This window comes from Hemitrygon akajei, chromosome 25 (assembly GCF_048418815.1).
Source record: "Hemitrygon akajei chromosome 25, sHemAka1.3, whole genome shotgun sequence".
Classification (NCBI taxonomy): domain Eukaryota; kingdom Metazoa; phylum Chordata; class Chondrichthyes; order Myliobatiformes; family Dasyatidae; genus Hemitrygon; species Hemitrygon akajei.
Window position 1 is genome coordinate 46,700,339 of NC_133148.1, and position 13,972 is coordinate 46,714,310.

The 13,972-nt window shown below is 44.7% G+C and overlaps 1 protein-coding gene and 1 long non-coding RNA gene across 2 annotated transcripts in view; one reads left to right on the forward strand and one right to left on the reverse strand.

Moving 5' to 3' along the window:
* The window catches only part of LOC140716608 (uncharacterized), a 271,347-nt gene extending 258,677 nt beyond the window's left edge, over nt 1-12,670 (forward strand). The window contains exon 5 of the long non-coding RNA XR_012096326.1: nt 10,980-12,670. This is a non-coding gene — a long non-coding RNA (uncharacterized lncRNA). The remainder of the gene's footprint in view (nt 1-10,979) is intronic.
* On the reverse strand, nt 431-1,345 carry LOC140716607 (uncharacterized). Its single transcript, XM_073029448.1, has 2 exons — nt 1,211-1,345; nt 431-1,101 (listed from the first exon to the last, which is right to left on the reverse strand). The coding sequence occupies exons 1-2, from the start codon at nt 1,254-1,256 to the stop codon at nt 431-433; spliced, it is 717 nt and encodes a 238-aa protein (XP_072885549.1). The 5' UTR covers nt 1,257-1,345.
* Nucleotides 12,671-13,972: the final 1,302 nt, after the last annotated feature.

Genomic DNA, 13,972 nt, shown 5'->3' on the forward strand with positions numbered 1-13,972 from the left:
ATCCAGTGGATCCCAGAGCCGGCCGGCGGATTTATTAAACCCTCCCTCTGTGTCCGGGTATCCCACACAGCGGGTCTCAATCTCGGTCATCCCAGTCCTGAAGTGGAGATGATATAACCCACCGGGACCTTTCACTGGGCTTCCACTGACAGCTCCTCCTCGGTGGTCCCGTTCCCTTCCAGACACATCTCCAGTGGAACTTGTTCCAACTTCCAGATTATCCACTCGGGATCTGATTGATATTCACGGATCCCGGGGTAAAGGCCAGTGGAAGCGTCCGAAGAGCCCAATTTAAAGAGTTTTGTTGCGGTAGGTTTGTGTATGGAGGGAGCCGCCATCTCTCACACTGTGCCACCCCGTAGTAGTCACAGTGATACACCGCCTTACGATAACCTCCGCCCCTCTCACTGTCTCCCAGCACAGTCACTCCTCAGTCAAACCGCACTGGAACACCAAAGTGTCTCTGATCATTAATGTTCCTCATGGCCCGACCATTTACTGTCACGTGTGGACGAAGGACCGACACCTGACCAGGTCGATCGGTGACCCCATTCCCACTCACGGCGCTTGGCTCCGAGCTGCCCTCTGAAGTGATCCGCTGAGCCCCTCGGCCCATCCATCCAGCATCTCTTCTCGGGAATCCCCGCTGACAACCCGTCTTCCATTGCGTGGACGAGCGGATGTGGCCCAGAACGACCGGGATACAGCTGTGGCGATCACTGCTGCCCTTTCCCTCAGCGCCCGAAGGGCAGGCGCTCTCGCTGGGTTTTTGTCCCGGTCCAGTCCCGGTCTCTCTCACTGTGTCTCTCGCACAGTAATAGGTGGCCGAGTCGTCCAGTCTCAGGCTGTTCATTTGCAGATAAACGGTGCTGCTGCCCTTGGAAACCTCGAACCGGCTCCGGAATTCAGGCGCGTAGTATTTGTTATTGTTATACGCTATCACCGCCACCCATTCCAGCCCTTTCCCGGGGACCTGTTTCACCCAGCTCATGCTATTGCTGCTGAGGCTGAACCCACTGACGTCACAGGTCAGTCTGTGGGACTGTCCGGGCTGTACCACCGCTGACTTGGGCTGTGTCAGCACGACGTCGGACCGCACGCCTGTCAATAAAAAAGAGCAGAAATTAATAAAATGTTCCACGGGCAGAGATTCACAAAGCCTCCGAGAAACAGCCGGTCCCGGGAGGACGACAAGCCGCGGGACACCCACCTGCCAGACAAGACAGGAGGAGACAGAGATAAGGAACGACCCCCATCGCCCTGAACACTGAGCCGGACTTGGACACTGTTGAGATCGGCGGCTTCAGCTCAGGCCGGCTTTGTCCGGAGCCGCAGTGAGCGCTGTTTAAATAGGGACGTGGGCTGTGAGTGAGAGAGGGAGCCGCGGTTTGAACAGGCTCTCACACACTGAAACCAGAGGCGCAGCTTCCTGTCCCCGCCCACAGCAGCGATTTCAATTCCCCAAAAGATGTTTGTCTCTGCAACAGGCGGCAGGTCCGCGGCAGTGACCAGATCCGGATTAAAGATCTGTCACACTCTGCTCGATCCATCAATTTCAGCGATGAACAGTTTGTGTAAACTGAAACACACAGAATCCCAGCGAGAGAGAATGAGAGACACCAGTCAGTGGACAGATAACCCCCTGAGAGACACCAGTCAGTGGACAGATATCCCTCTGAGAGACAGGGACTGAGGGACACCAGTCAGTGGACAGATATCCCTCTGAGAGACAGGGACTGAGGGACACCAGTCAGTGGACAGATATCCCTCTGAGAGACAGGGACTGAGAGACACCGGTCAGTGGACAGATATCTGAGAGACACCAGTCAGTGGACAGATATCTCCCTGAGAGACACCAGTCAGTGGACAGATATCTCTCTGAGAGACACCAGTCAGTGGACAGATATCCCTCTGAGAGACAGGGACTGAGGGACACCAGTCAGTGGACAGATATCCCCCTGAGAGACAGGGACTGAGGGACACCAGTCAGTGGACAGATATCCCTCTGAGAGACAGGGACTGAGAGACACCAGTCAGTGGACAGATATCTGAGAGACACCAGTCAGTGGACAGATATCTCCCTGAGAGACAGGGACTGAGAGACACCAGTCAGTGGGCAGATATGCTCCACAGAGACACAGTCTGAGAGTGTCTTTGCAGGAAAATACATTGCAGTAGAAAGAGTTACCACACAATTGCCTGCCTGCACTCATAGCATGAGAATCAATGTTAAACAGAGATTCCTGGTGAAAATGGGTGGAATTTACACTTTTAAGATATTTTCTCTGTCAGGGACCTGGCAGCATGAATTTCACTGCAAAACCCTCAGCAGTTCTCCCCACAAAATCTCTTTGACCTGTTTCAGCCTGTGAGAGGAACAGGACATTTGATGCAGGGAACTCGGGAATTGAAGCCACACAACAGGGGAAGTTGTTGTCGTTGGTAACAGGATGCTCCCCAGTGGGTTGGCAGACAAGCCAAATTACACAGAACAACCTCTCTGAAACAGCATTGAGATATAAAGATTCAGATTCAGATTCAGTTTATTGTCATTTAGAAAACACAAATGCTATGCAGTTAAAAAATGAGACAACTTTCCCCCAGAATGATATCACAAAAGCACTTGACAAAACAGACTACACCAGAAAGTCCACATAACGTTTGGCAATCCCAATCCAGAGTCCAGAGAGGCTGCTGCGTATTAATATCACGCTACCATCTTAGCGCATTCCCCGGAGAGGAGCTCCAATCCCACCAGACAAAACAAGACCACAAACTAAAGCTACAAGACCTACATAAAACCATATATTTACAACAGTGCAAACAATAGCATAATTGATTAAAAAAAAACAGACCATGGGCACAGTAAAAATAATCTAAAGATGTTAAAAGACTAAGTTCAAAAGAAACCACCACACAGTTTCCACAAGTCCTCAGGGTCCCGATAGACTCGTCATCCCATGCCAGCGGCAGAAGGGAATCCCCCGCTATGGACTTCCACGGCGCCGCCCGACTCAGCCTCGCAGACGCAGCACACAATGAAAGCTCCATCAAACCCAGCCTCGCAGACACAGCACACAATGAAAGCGACCTGACCGCAGCGAACTCCGAGTCCGTCGAACCTCCGAGCGTCCCCTCCCCTCCGACCATCCCCTCCGGCACAGGATCATCCTCTGCCGAGCGTATTAAGACGCCCCCGCCAATGGCCATCGGGAACGCGACCCCGAGGACTGGGGGCTTGTTCTTCCCAGCAGAGACCCAGACCTCACAGCAGCAGCAGCAACGAAGAAGGTCTTCCTGGAGATTTCCAGATGTTCCTCCATGCTCCCACGTCCGTTTTTCATCGATTATGATTGTGCACGGCACCCCGCTTCACAAATAACAGATAATCAGCTCCGGAGTGGCCACTGCAAGCTGCGTCATGCTGCCATCTTGGCGATCAGACATTCAGTCTGATCAGACAAAGAGATCAGACATTCAGTGATGCTGATTGAGGGATCAATGTTGGGATGCATAGTGGAGAAATTTCCAAATCTTTTACATTCACCTGACACAGCAACCCCACCAGGACACCAGTCAAAATGGTGAATCATTTTTTTCCTCCAAGAGGACCACAAATTTTTGTAGGGTTTGTGTGCCTCAATAACCCAGAGATCTATGTTGACTTGAGTCAGGGTCTTGTGCTTTAGCTCTAGGTAGGGTCACCCATGCTAGACAGGTCAAAGTGTAGGTGCCAGACGAAGAGTGCTCCACCATTCCTCCAAGTTCGGAGTTTCAGGTCAGGGTTAGGGAAACTGACTAGTCAAAAAGAAAAATAATTTTTGTTACGAGACACTCCTAACCACGCCATCTTCCAGATTTAGAATCTCTAATTCTGCAGAGTGTGGATAGCTAGTTGCAGCCCTTTTAAGGTTCAGGATGATCCCACTTATTGACAATCATATTTTGGGCTCCAAGAATTGAGTATTTAAAGAACATCTGAACTGATGTTCGGTGCTCAATCGTAAGCCCTACTAGTGACATTGTCCAGCGTTTGTTTTGTGCTCAGTTCCCAATCCAGTTTGATTCTGTGTCTTGAACTTTGCTTCGGATACTCCAGCGTTTGGGTCCAAACCATCCTCATCAAGGACTCTCATCACAGTTACAGAAACAGCAATGAGGAATCCTTCTACATCTGAGTGCGATGGTATTCCCTAGTCACCACCCGGGACTTGCATGGCTGACAGTAGTGAAAACTGAGAGAAAGCTACTGGCATGGTAAAGGAAGCCATGAACTTCACAAAGACCAAGAGCAAAAATGTTTTTTTGGAAATGTACTAACCACGTACAACACTGCAAGCTCACACAAATAACCACAGTAATGTGTCTTTACAGCCAACACACACTGGTGTCAGTGAAAGCAGATGGACAGGGTCTGGCAGAATAAAGGCAGCAACTGGTGAAACAGTTCTATATTCAGGAAGGGAAGATGGTCAGCATCATGATGGTGTAGCTGTCATTTTGAAGAAAGGCATTGAGAAGTGCCCGCTGGAGTAAACAATCAACAGTCGGCTGGTGAGAGTCAGGCTGAGAGTGAAGCAAGTGAACATGATTGTGATCCAGTGCTATGCTCCAAGTAACAATAGTGACATTGAAGAAAAGGACATCTTCTACAAACAACAGAGGTAGAGTTAACACCACACCATGATGTAATCATCATAGGAGATCTAAATGGCAAAGTGGGAAATAACAACTCACACTTCACTAGGTTCATGGGCACACAAGTAAGTGAGACAATGAATAGCAATGGATAGCAACGGTGAAAGACTGGTGGAATTCTGTGCCATGAACAATCTGATCATAGGATGACTCTCTTTCCACAAACTGACATTGTGTTCGCCCAATGGATGTGACAAGATCCAGATTGACCATTTGATGATCATTGGTATGTGGAGCCAATCCCAGCAAGGTATAAAGGTGAAGAGGGGTGCAGATACAGGAAGTAATCACAATCTTGTTGTAGCAGTGATGAAACTCATGCTGAGAAGCACTGGACCAGAGCATATGTACAAAGACATTTTGATGTTGAGTTCAAGGACACCAGTGTGCGATCTGCGGTCACCATTCAACTTAAGAACAGATTTCAGGCCTTTGACGAGGATGTGTCAGTGGACAAGGTCAACACAATGTGGAAACAGATTGTGTCAGTGTTCAAGGAAATCAGCGAGGCTTGTCTACATTACAGAGCTGGAGAGAAAAACAAAGAATGGATACTGCAGGTAACATGAACAGCTTTAGAAGAAAGATGGAAAATCAGGAGGAAAGTGTTTGATGCAAAGTCAACACAAATTAAGGTGAAACTTCAACTGGCAAGAAAGTGAAAAGCTTCAAAAAATGGATAAGAGAGTCTACATGGAAAACCTAGCAGTGGAAGCCACAGAAGCAGCCAATCAAGGTGATCAGGAAAATATATGCAAGATGTCAAAATTGGTATGCAAAAAGCTCCAGGCCAGATCCAGTTGTCCCATGAGAGATAAAATTGGTTTGGTTTTGACAACTAATAAAGATCAAGGAGCACGATGGATAGTGTATTTCAGAGAATTACTGAATAGAACACCACCAGATGAAGACCCTGACATACAAGAGGTAGCAATGGATCTAGACATCAATGCAACCCAAGAAAGAAGAGATCGTTGCTGCGATTAAATCATTAGAGAACAGCAGGACATGATATTTTGAACACCGAACTGATCAAAGCTGAACCAAAAGTTGCAGCAGCCATTCTGCAATCACTGTTTATTATAATCTGGGAATGGGGACAAGTACCAAAGGACTGGACAAAGAGAGCTATTGTTAGGATCCACAAGAAAGGAACACTAAGTGATTGAAACAACTGGTGCGGAATCACACTTCTGTCAGTGACTAGCAAGGTTCTCAACAAAGTCATTGTCCAGTGGATTACAGATACTGTTTATGAGTGCTTGAAGAAGGAGCAAGATGGCTTCAGGAAGAATAAAGGTTTTGTCGATGAGGTCTTCAGACTGTGGAATGTCATAGAGCAGAACGCAAAGTGACAGTGACAACTACACACAAATTTCATGGACTTTGAAATGGCATTTGTTAACATCAACAGGGAGAACCTCTGGTGAATTCTCAGGCCATAGAGGATTCATTTCAAAATTGTCCTGCTTATCTTGAGTTTGTATACTAATTCCACATTTGGAGCATGTAAAGTTCTAGTTATTGCATTACAGGAAAGAAGTGGGTACTTTGGAGAGGGTGCAGAGTAGATTCAGTTTAGTGTTGTTTCGATTGGAGCATATTAACTGTAAGGAGAGGTTAAGATAAAACAACAAGATTGATCAACGAAGAACCAAGTGGTGCTAGCACAGTTTAAACTGGTCACTGGTGAGTAAGTGCCTCTTGCCAATAATGTCAACTATGGCTCCCATCACTTTACTGAACATTGTGTAGATGAGTTGGGCCATTATTGTCTAACTAGATTTGTCCTGTATTTCGAGAATGGACATACTGGGCAACTTTTCCCATTTTTGTGCAGATGTCAGTGTTGTATCTGTACTGGAGCAGTTCAGTTGGAACCATTAGTATAATGGCATTGGGGCAGAGCACAGATTTCCTGTTTGCAGCATAAATAACCGCCACCTTCAATCTGAGCCAATCTCTGTTTTCTTCCCATAGAACCCAATATTTATGTTTGGTTTAAGTCAGCTTTATATTGTTACTTCCCAGAGGACAGATGTCTCCATACTTGCATGGACCCCTTCTCCCTTCAGACTTTCAGTCCCATTAGTCATTCCTCTTTTCAATAATACTGTACAAGAATTGCTTATTGGTATTGGTCCCTGAATCAGAAAAGTATTTCTAGGCCTTCAGCAGCGAGCTTATTATTTTTAGTAAGCCTATTTCCTCTGGAAGGTCCCCTGTTCAGATTAAGTCAAGCCACATCTCCTACAGGAAGCTGAGAAGGATATAGCCTCTATATCACTGTCCAGTTTCATCCACCTGTCAAGAAAGAAAATATGAAATGTGTTTCTGGTAAATCAACAGCTGCACACAGAGATTCTGTACAAATTTATCCCATGCACTGTGTGTCAGAAGGAGGTTGTTCAGCCCTCTTTCTTAAGCTGATCTGTGTCCAATCTCCATCTACCTTCTTTGGCTCCACATATATTAATAATTGAACAAACAAAATTCTATTAATTTTGAAGTTTCAGCTGACACTCCCCATGGCTCTCCAGTCTTGACCACTTCTCAGGGAGAGTCCCAGATTTCCAGTGCCCTGTGTACCCTGAAATAACAGATTCTTTGTGTTATTCTTCTGTGCCATCCTTGAATGTTTTTAAGTTGCCCAATTGCACTTGCTTTCAATTTCAATTTCCACACTTCAGGGAACAGAAGACCAGACCTAATATGCTAACTATCCCTGTCCCAGTAGCACTTCACTGGCCCCCGTCCCAACAGCAATACCAAACCCCTCCCAGCCAAGGAAAATACATCCTTCCTGAAGAGTGATGCCAAGAATCACTGCCAGTGCTCCAGATGTGGTCTAACTAGATCTCTTATCCATAGCTGTGTCATATCCACCACTCTGTATCCCTGTTTTCCTCATTAACTGCAGCACATGAGAACTTTAGCTTAAATTCATCCTTAGGATTAATTAGAACCCAATCTTGGTCTCTCATCCAAAGTAAACCTTCCATATTCCCTCTTTCCACTGGGATTGTTTATTCCCTTATGGAATCTGTGTCAGTCAGCTGACACAGCAGAAACAAGACCTCTCTTGAAACACGAGCTCACCAGACAACAACCTCTGTGACTGTGGGCAGTTTACCTCCTTATGTTTCCCACCACACCTGAGTATTTTCATGTGTACCTGCCTCAACCTACCATTGGCTTGTATTCATTACAGTTTGTTCAAAATTTTCTAGGCTTACAGCTGTAAGTTAAAAATCTCACAGCTGGCTAATCTGTTCCAGCTCCCGCTGCCTCTTTGTCCCATTCTGAATTGAGATATGGAACATGCTCCACTCTACTCTCTCTACACCCATGACTGTGTGGCTAGGCACAGCTCAAATGCCATCTTCACATTTGTCTGTTGTTGGCAGAATCTTAAAGCAGGTTAAATTTCATTAGGAGTTTGAGATGATTTGGTGCCTCGAAAAGCCGCATCCATCATTAAAAACTCACATCATACAGGACATGTTCTCTTCTTATTACTACATCAGAGAGGAGGTACAGGAGCCTGGAGACACACACTCAACAATTCAGGAACAGCTTCCTTCCCTCTGCCATCAGATTTCTGACCAGGCAATGTATCAATTTATCAACACTACCTCATATTTATATATACATTTATTGTAATTTATGATTTTTTATGTGTTGCACTGTACTGCTGCCACAACACAACAAATTTCACTACATACGTCAGTGATATTAAACCTGTTTCTGATACAGATGGGAGTGAAGGCAGAAAATAGTTGAGTCTGATGATCTGATATACCTGACCGTAGGTGACTGGTCTGGGCCCAACTGCTGCCACTGGGAAACAACAGTTCCTGAGAAAGAGTTTGGGAAGGAAAAATGAAGGGAAAATAAAGAGAGAGGAACATGCAGAGCGAATGAAGGAGGAAGAGGATACGAGACATGAAGTGGGAGAGAATGAAATGGAGAGGAAGTGACAAGAAGGGTGACAGAAAGGGGAAAATGGAAATGAGAGAAATATGACATGGATATGCAGTGAGTGAGGGGGAACAGGAGAGTGAAAGTCCTAGGAAGAGATAAAGAGAGTCGGAGAGGAACATGGTGAAGAAAAGTAAACTCAATAGATTTTGTTTCCCTCCTGAAACTCTGGTACTACACAGACTTAAATGAAATGTACAGCACAGGAGCAGATTCAGACCAATAATTTCATGCCATTGTTCATTTTCTGCATGAACCTTCAGTCATTCCATCTTTGTGCAACTGGGTTATCTTTTCCTTCTGTTCCCTTTCTCCACATTCACTTCTGTGGAGAGATCTACATTCTCCCCACTCCCTGGATAAATAATCCAAATAGTTTTAATCCTCCTGAAGACTGAACCACCTTTCTCCTCCACCCTATCAGGTAATTTTATGTGGAAATGTGCTTTACACTTCAACATTCTCATGACCCTCCTATCCAGGGTGTATTTGAGCATCAAAACCATTCACATGTTACTAATGCGGTCAAAAATGTCCCCCTGTTTTCACAGGGAAGAGCCCTAAAGTTGAATCCAGTACATTGCAGCATCAAGGTGACAGTGTCCCGACTGGGAGAATTTCATGGGACTGGGTAAGAGTACAGATTGCTTTTTGTCGAAGTTAAAGCATAGGTTTCCATGCCTGCATTTACCTGGGTGAAACTTCATGAAACCCCAGTTCTGTTTGCTCCGTTGTAAGGATGTGGAGGCTTTGGAGAGGGTGTAAAAGACGTTCACGAGCATGTTGCCTGGATTACAGAATATTACCTGTAAGGAGAGGTTGAACAATCTTTGACTGTTTACTCTGGAGCGTAGGCTGAGAGGCAACCTGATAAAGGCTTATGAAAGTATGAGAGTCATCAATAGGGTTGTTACAAGAATCACCCCTTGTAATAATGATCTGGGAAGGACAGAGAATCTGTATTTACTGACAAGTAACTTTTATTGTCTCAACTCAAAAGCACGTGGGTTCACAAACTAATTACCTGTGTGCACCTGACTAGAATCCCTGACCCTCCATGAACAATCAATGAAGATAAAAGGTATTACCCGGGAAAGGAGTCAACGCTGGCCAGGCATTCCTCATGGTCCCAATCTCCATGTATCAGTGAGGTCCTACTTGTGCACAATGGTTGGTCTCTGGTTACTGGAGAGTTATCACCCCTGTTTATTTGGAGTTCCTGATTCTTACTGGTCATTGTACAGGGCTACACTAACATTGTTTCATGGTTCTGCCCATCCCAGCCTTGTGTATTTGAGTCTTTCAACTCTGACCGGCCCAAACCAGTTAAATGAAGTGACCCGGACAGCGTCAAACAAGATAACAGATTTTTTTTGTTTAACACAAAGTACACTGCAGATGCTGTGGTCAAATCAAGACATACAAAAAAGCTGGATGAACTCAGCAGGTCGGGCACCATCCGTTGAAAGGAGCAGTCAATGTTTCGGGCTGAGACCCTTCGTCAGGATGTCAAAGATTTTTTTCTTTGGTAGGTCTGGCATTTTGCATAGTAAGTACCTACTCATTCAAGAATGGTCTCAGATTTAGCAGGTCATTACCTGAAATTCCTTGCATCCACATTCAATTGCTCTGATTAGATCGCCCCAGAGTAACAATCAGCTCAGAGTCCAAAATGTGGGGAAAAAAGACAACTGGTTTGTCTGCCTCGCCTGTCCTTGATTAGGCTGGAGTTTCTTCTGGCGGACAGGGTAGACAGTCAGAGTTATTTTTCCAAGGTAAAATGTTGTATCCAAAAATACATCGACTTAAGGTGAGGGGTATAACATTCAAAGGAGATTTGTGGGTTGTATTTTTTACACAGAGAGTGATAGGTGCCTGGAATGCACTGGCAGGAGTGGTGGTGAATCAGCATGATAGTACAGTTGAGATACATTTGAAAAAGCACGTGACCATTCAGGATATGGAGGGATATGGATTATGTGCCGATAGTTCGCTTTAGATTAATTTGGTGTTAAGGTTGTCACAGTCATCATGGGCTGAAGGGCCTGTTCCTGTGCTGTACTGCTCTGTGTTGGAGGTTTACTTGAAGCTCAGTAACTATTTGTTATTAATAGCTGACAGATGTCTGAAACTCTGCGATAACATTAACACTCAGTCCTTACACTTCCTCTCCGGTTTCACAGGCAGGTTTAATTTGAGCAGGGGGCCCTCCCAGTGGAGCTGTGTTACTAACAAGAATAAGCACACTGCTTTACATATGGAAATACAATTCTAACATTGTGCTTTGCACCAACCAACAGGTTCACGTTTACCATACAGAATGAAATGAAATGAATCAAAATCAAAGGTCAAAAGACACAGAGACAGCAAGACCCTCTCCTCGTTACAGAGCATTTGCCACGTGTCAGAAACGGGCTCACTGTAATGATGATTGAGTGTTACTGATTGATTTATTGATTATGTTATGGGAATGAGCAGTTCAAATGTATGTACACCTGCACTTTATGTTCTGAAGTAGTTGGGAGACTCCCACCAACTACTTAAAGTGTGTTTGCTCAAACTGAGCACAAAGGTCCATCTTGGTGATCAGATAATTGTGAATTGTCATCAATAAAGTGAAAAAGAAGGAGAAACTAAAAGATGCCACAGACTGCCTTGTCAACATTACACCAATGGGTGGGCAGAATCCCGGTGTGACATGCTGATGTTTGTTGATGAGAACAATTGCTGCCCAGTGAATAAAGCTTAGACTGAAACAGCAACACAGACCATCATCACTTTGGATCACTGTGGGAATTGGGGGTTATCATTGGCCTGGAAGCTCTCAGGCCCTGAAGATCAAGGATAACAAACTTGCAGATTCAGAGACATTCAATAATCTGTTATCTAATCGTCATTGACAGGTTATCAGCTGATGAGGTCTGCAAGAATAGATGTGTAGTAAACCTTTCTCTCTGGCATCAGGACAGTAAAATTTGTAGTTTTACTCCTATAAGAGCCTTGGGCCAATAGCTTGCTGTTTGATTTTTGTGTTCACCTTGAATTAAATAACATCACCTGACCTGGATTTGAGTCTCTTTAAACCGTGTATCAATCTTGGTAAGAACATACTGATAGATCTCACAATACCTGTAAATAATTGTCCCGAGGAAGGTACCAGGATGATACTACCTTATTATTTTGGGAAGTTGGCCCTTTCAGGTTTTGGATTGGACTGCATAGTTGTAATTTTCATTGTAGTTTAACTTTCTTGTGTTTGTTTGTTTTTAAATAATAACTTATATACATGTAATTGCTCAGTGAGTTGCGGGTATCACATTGCTCGAATAGGGACTATTTTATTGTTTAATTTAAGCAATGGAATTTGAATAGAATGTCTGCTACCAGTTTTCAGCAGTCATAAGCAACGGGTTTTAATGCCCCTTCTTGACTGCTGAAGAACTTTGAGTTCAGGACCCAACACAAGTTTAAGTTTTAATTACTGAATCCATCAGACAGGCTGGGAAACCCAGCATTTGGTAGTGCAGTGGGTTAGCAGAGTGCTTTACGGTGCAGGCAGCCTGGGGTTCAATTCCTGCCACAGCCTGTAAGGAAACTGTAATGTCTCCCCAAGAATGTGTGGGTTTCCACCGGGTACTCCGGTTTCCTCTCACAGTCCAAAGTCTAAAATACCTCAGTTTGGTACTTTAACTGGTCGCTGTAAATTGTCCTGAGATGAGACGAGGATTAAATCAGGATTCCTGGGCAGTGTAGCTCAAAGGGCCAGAAGGGCCTATTCCATGCTGTATGCCAATAAATAAATGAATTAAATAATTTACATGGACTTTACTGATTTTTCCCATGAGTTCATTCTAAAAGTATTCCTGAGTTTCCTCTCACCCTCCTCCATATGGGAGTCCAGTCCTACTGTCAATTACTCTGTCTGAGGAGCTTCCTCAACAAAGTCCACAGATTCATTCTGATGAATTTAAACCTGCAGTCTGTGTCTTTCTCTTCCTCTTTAATTTAAATCCATCTTATGGATGTCATTTCCATTCCCTTCACTCTTCCATCACTCTGTGTCAGACATCTGAGTGAGTCAGTAAATTGTGGTGCAAACCATTTCAGCACATCATCCCGTTGGACTGAGGCATTGCTTCCAGATTCCTCCTCTGACCAGACACTTCCTCACCTGCCATTCCCTCTCCTTCTATGACCTGACATCTGATTTATGTTCCTGTGAAACACCTTCTGATGATTTCCTATATTAAAGCCACACTGTAAATGCAAGTGGTTGCTTTTGGGCAAAATGGTCCAATTATTTTGCATTGCAGACCAACCACGTCCACAAATGAGCCACAAAAGTTCTTGATGATGAACGGGGGCTGAGTCGCAAGGAAGTCACATTTTCTATTAGAATGTGCAAGAGCGTAGAAAATAAAATCAGAAAACAGCGAGGTAGACAGTGTCTGGGAAAGAACATTAATCACTGGTGATTCAGGTCTGCATTCCCCTTCAGACTGTAGTGGGTCACACTTATCTCTTTTGATGGTTAGTCCGGGGAACACTTACAAGGGCTTCCGTACTCAGTCTGTACTGTTTCCTGTCCAGATAGAGAGATACAGTACAGAAACAGGCCCATCATCCCACTGAGTCTGTACTAACCATTAATCACTGAGTCTGGCTTAACCATTAACCATTGAGTTTGTACAAACCATTAACCACTGAGTCTATACTAACCATTAACTACTGACTCTGCACTAACCATTATCCAGAGTCTGTACTATCTACTAACCACATTGAGTTTGCACTAACCATTAACAACACTGATTCTGGACTAACCATTAACCACTGAGTCTGTACTAGACATTAACCACTGAGTCAGCATTAACCATTAACCACTGTGTCTGCACTAACCATTATTAACCACTGAGACTGCACTAACTATTAACCACCTTGCGTATAATTTCCTTTCTTCCGCCTCTGCCCCTTCTTAAAAAGTGGAGTGACATTTGGAATTTTCCAGTCCTCTGGAACCATTTCAGAATCTAGTGACTGTTGAAAGATCATTACTAATGCCTCCAGTCTCTTCAGCTTCCTCTTTCAGAGCCCTGAGGTGTTGTCCATCTGCTCCAGGTGACTTCAGACTTTTCAGCATCCCAAGCATGTTCTGCTTAGTAATAGAAATGACAATCACTTCTGCCCCCGACACTCTTGCATTTCTGGCATTTTGCTGCTGTGTTCCACAGTGCAGACTGACACAAAATACTTACTAAGTTCGCCTGCCATTTCTTTGTCCCACATTGCTACCTCT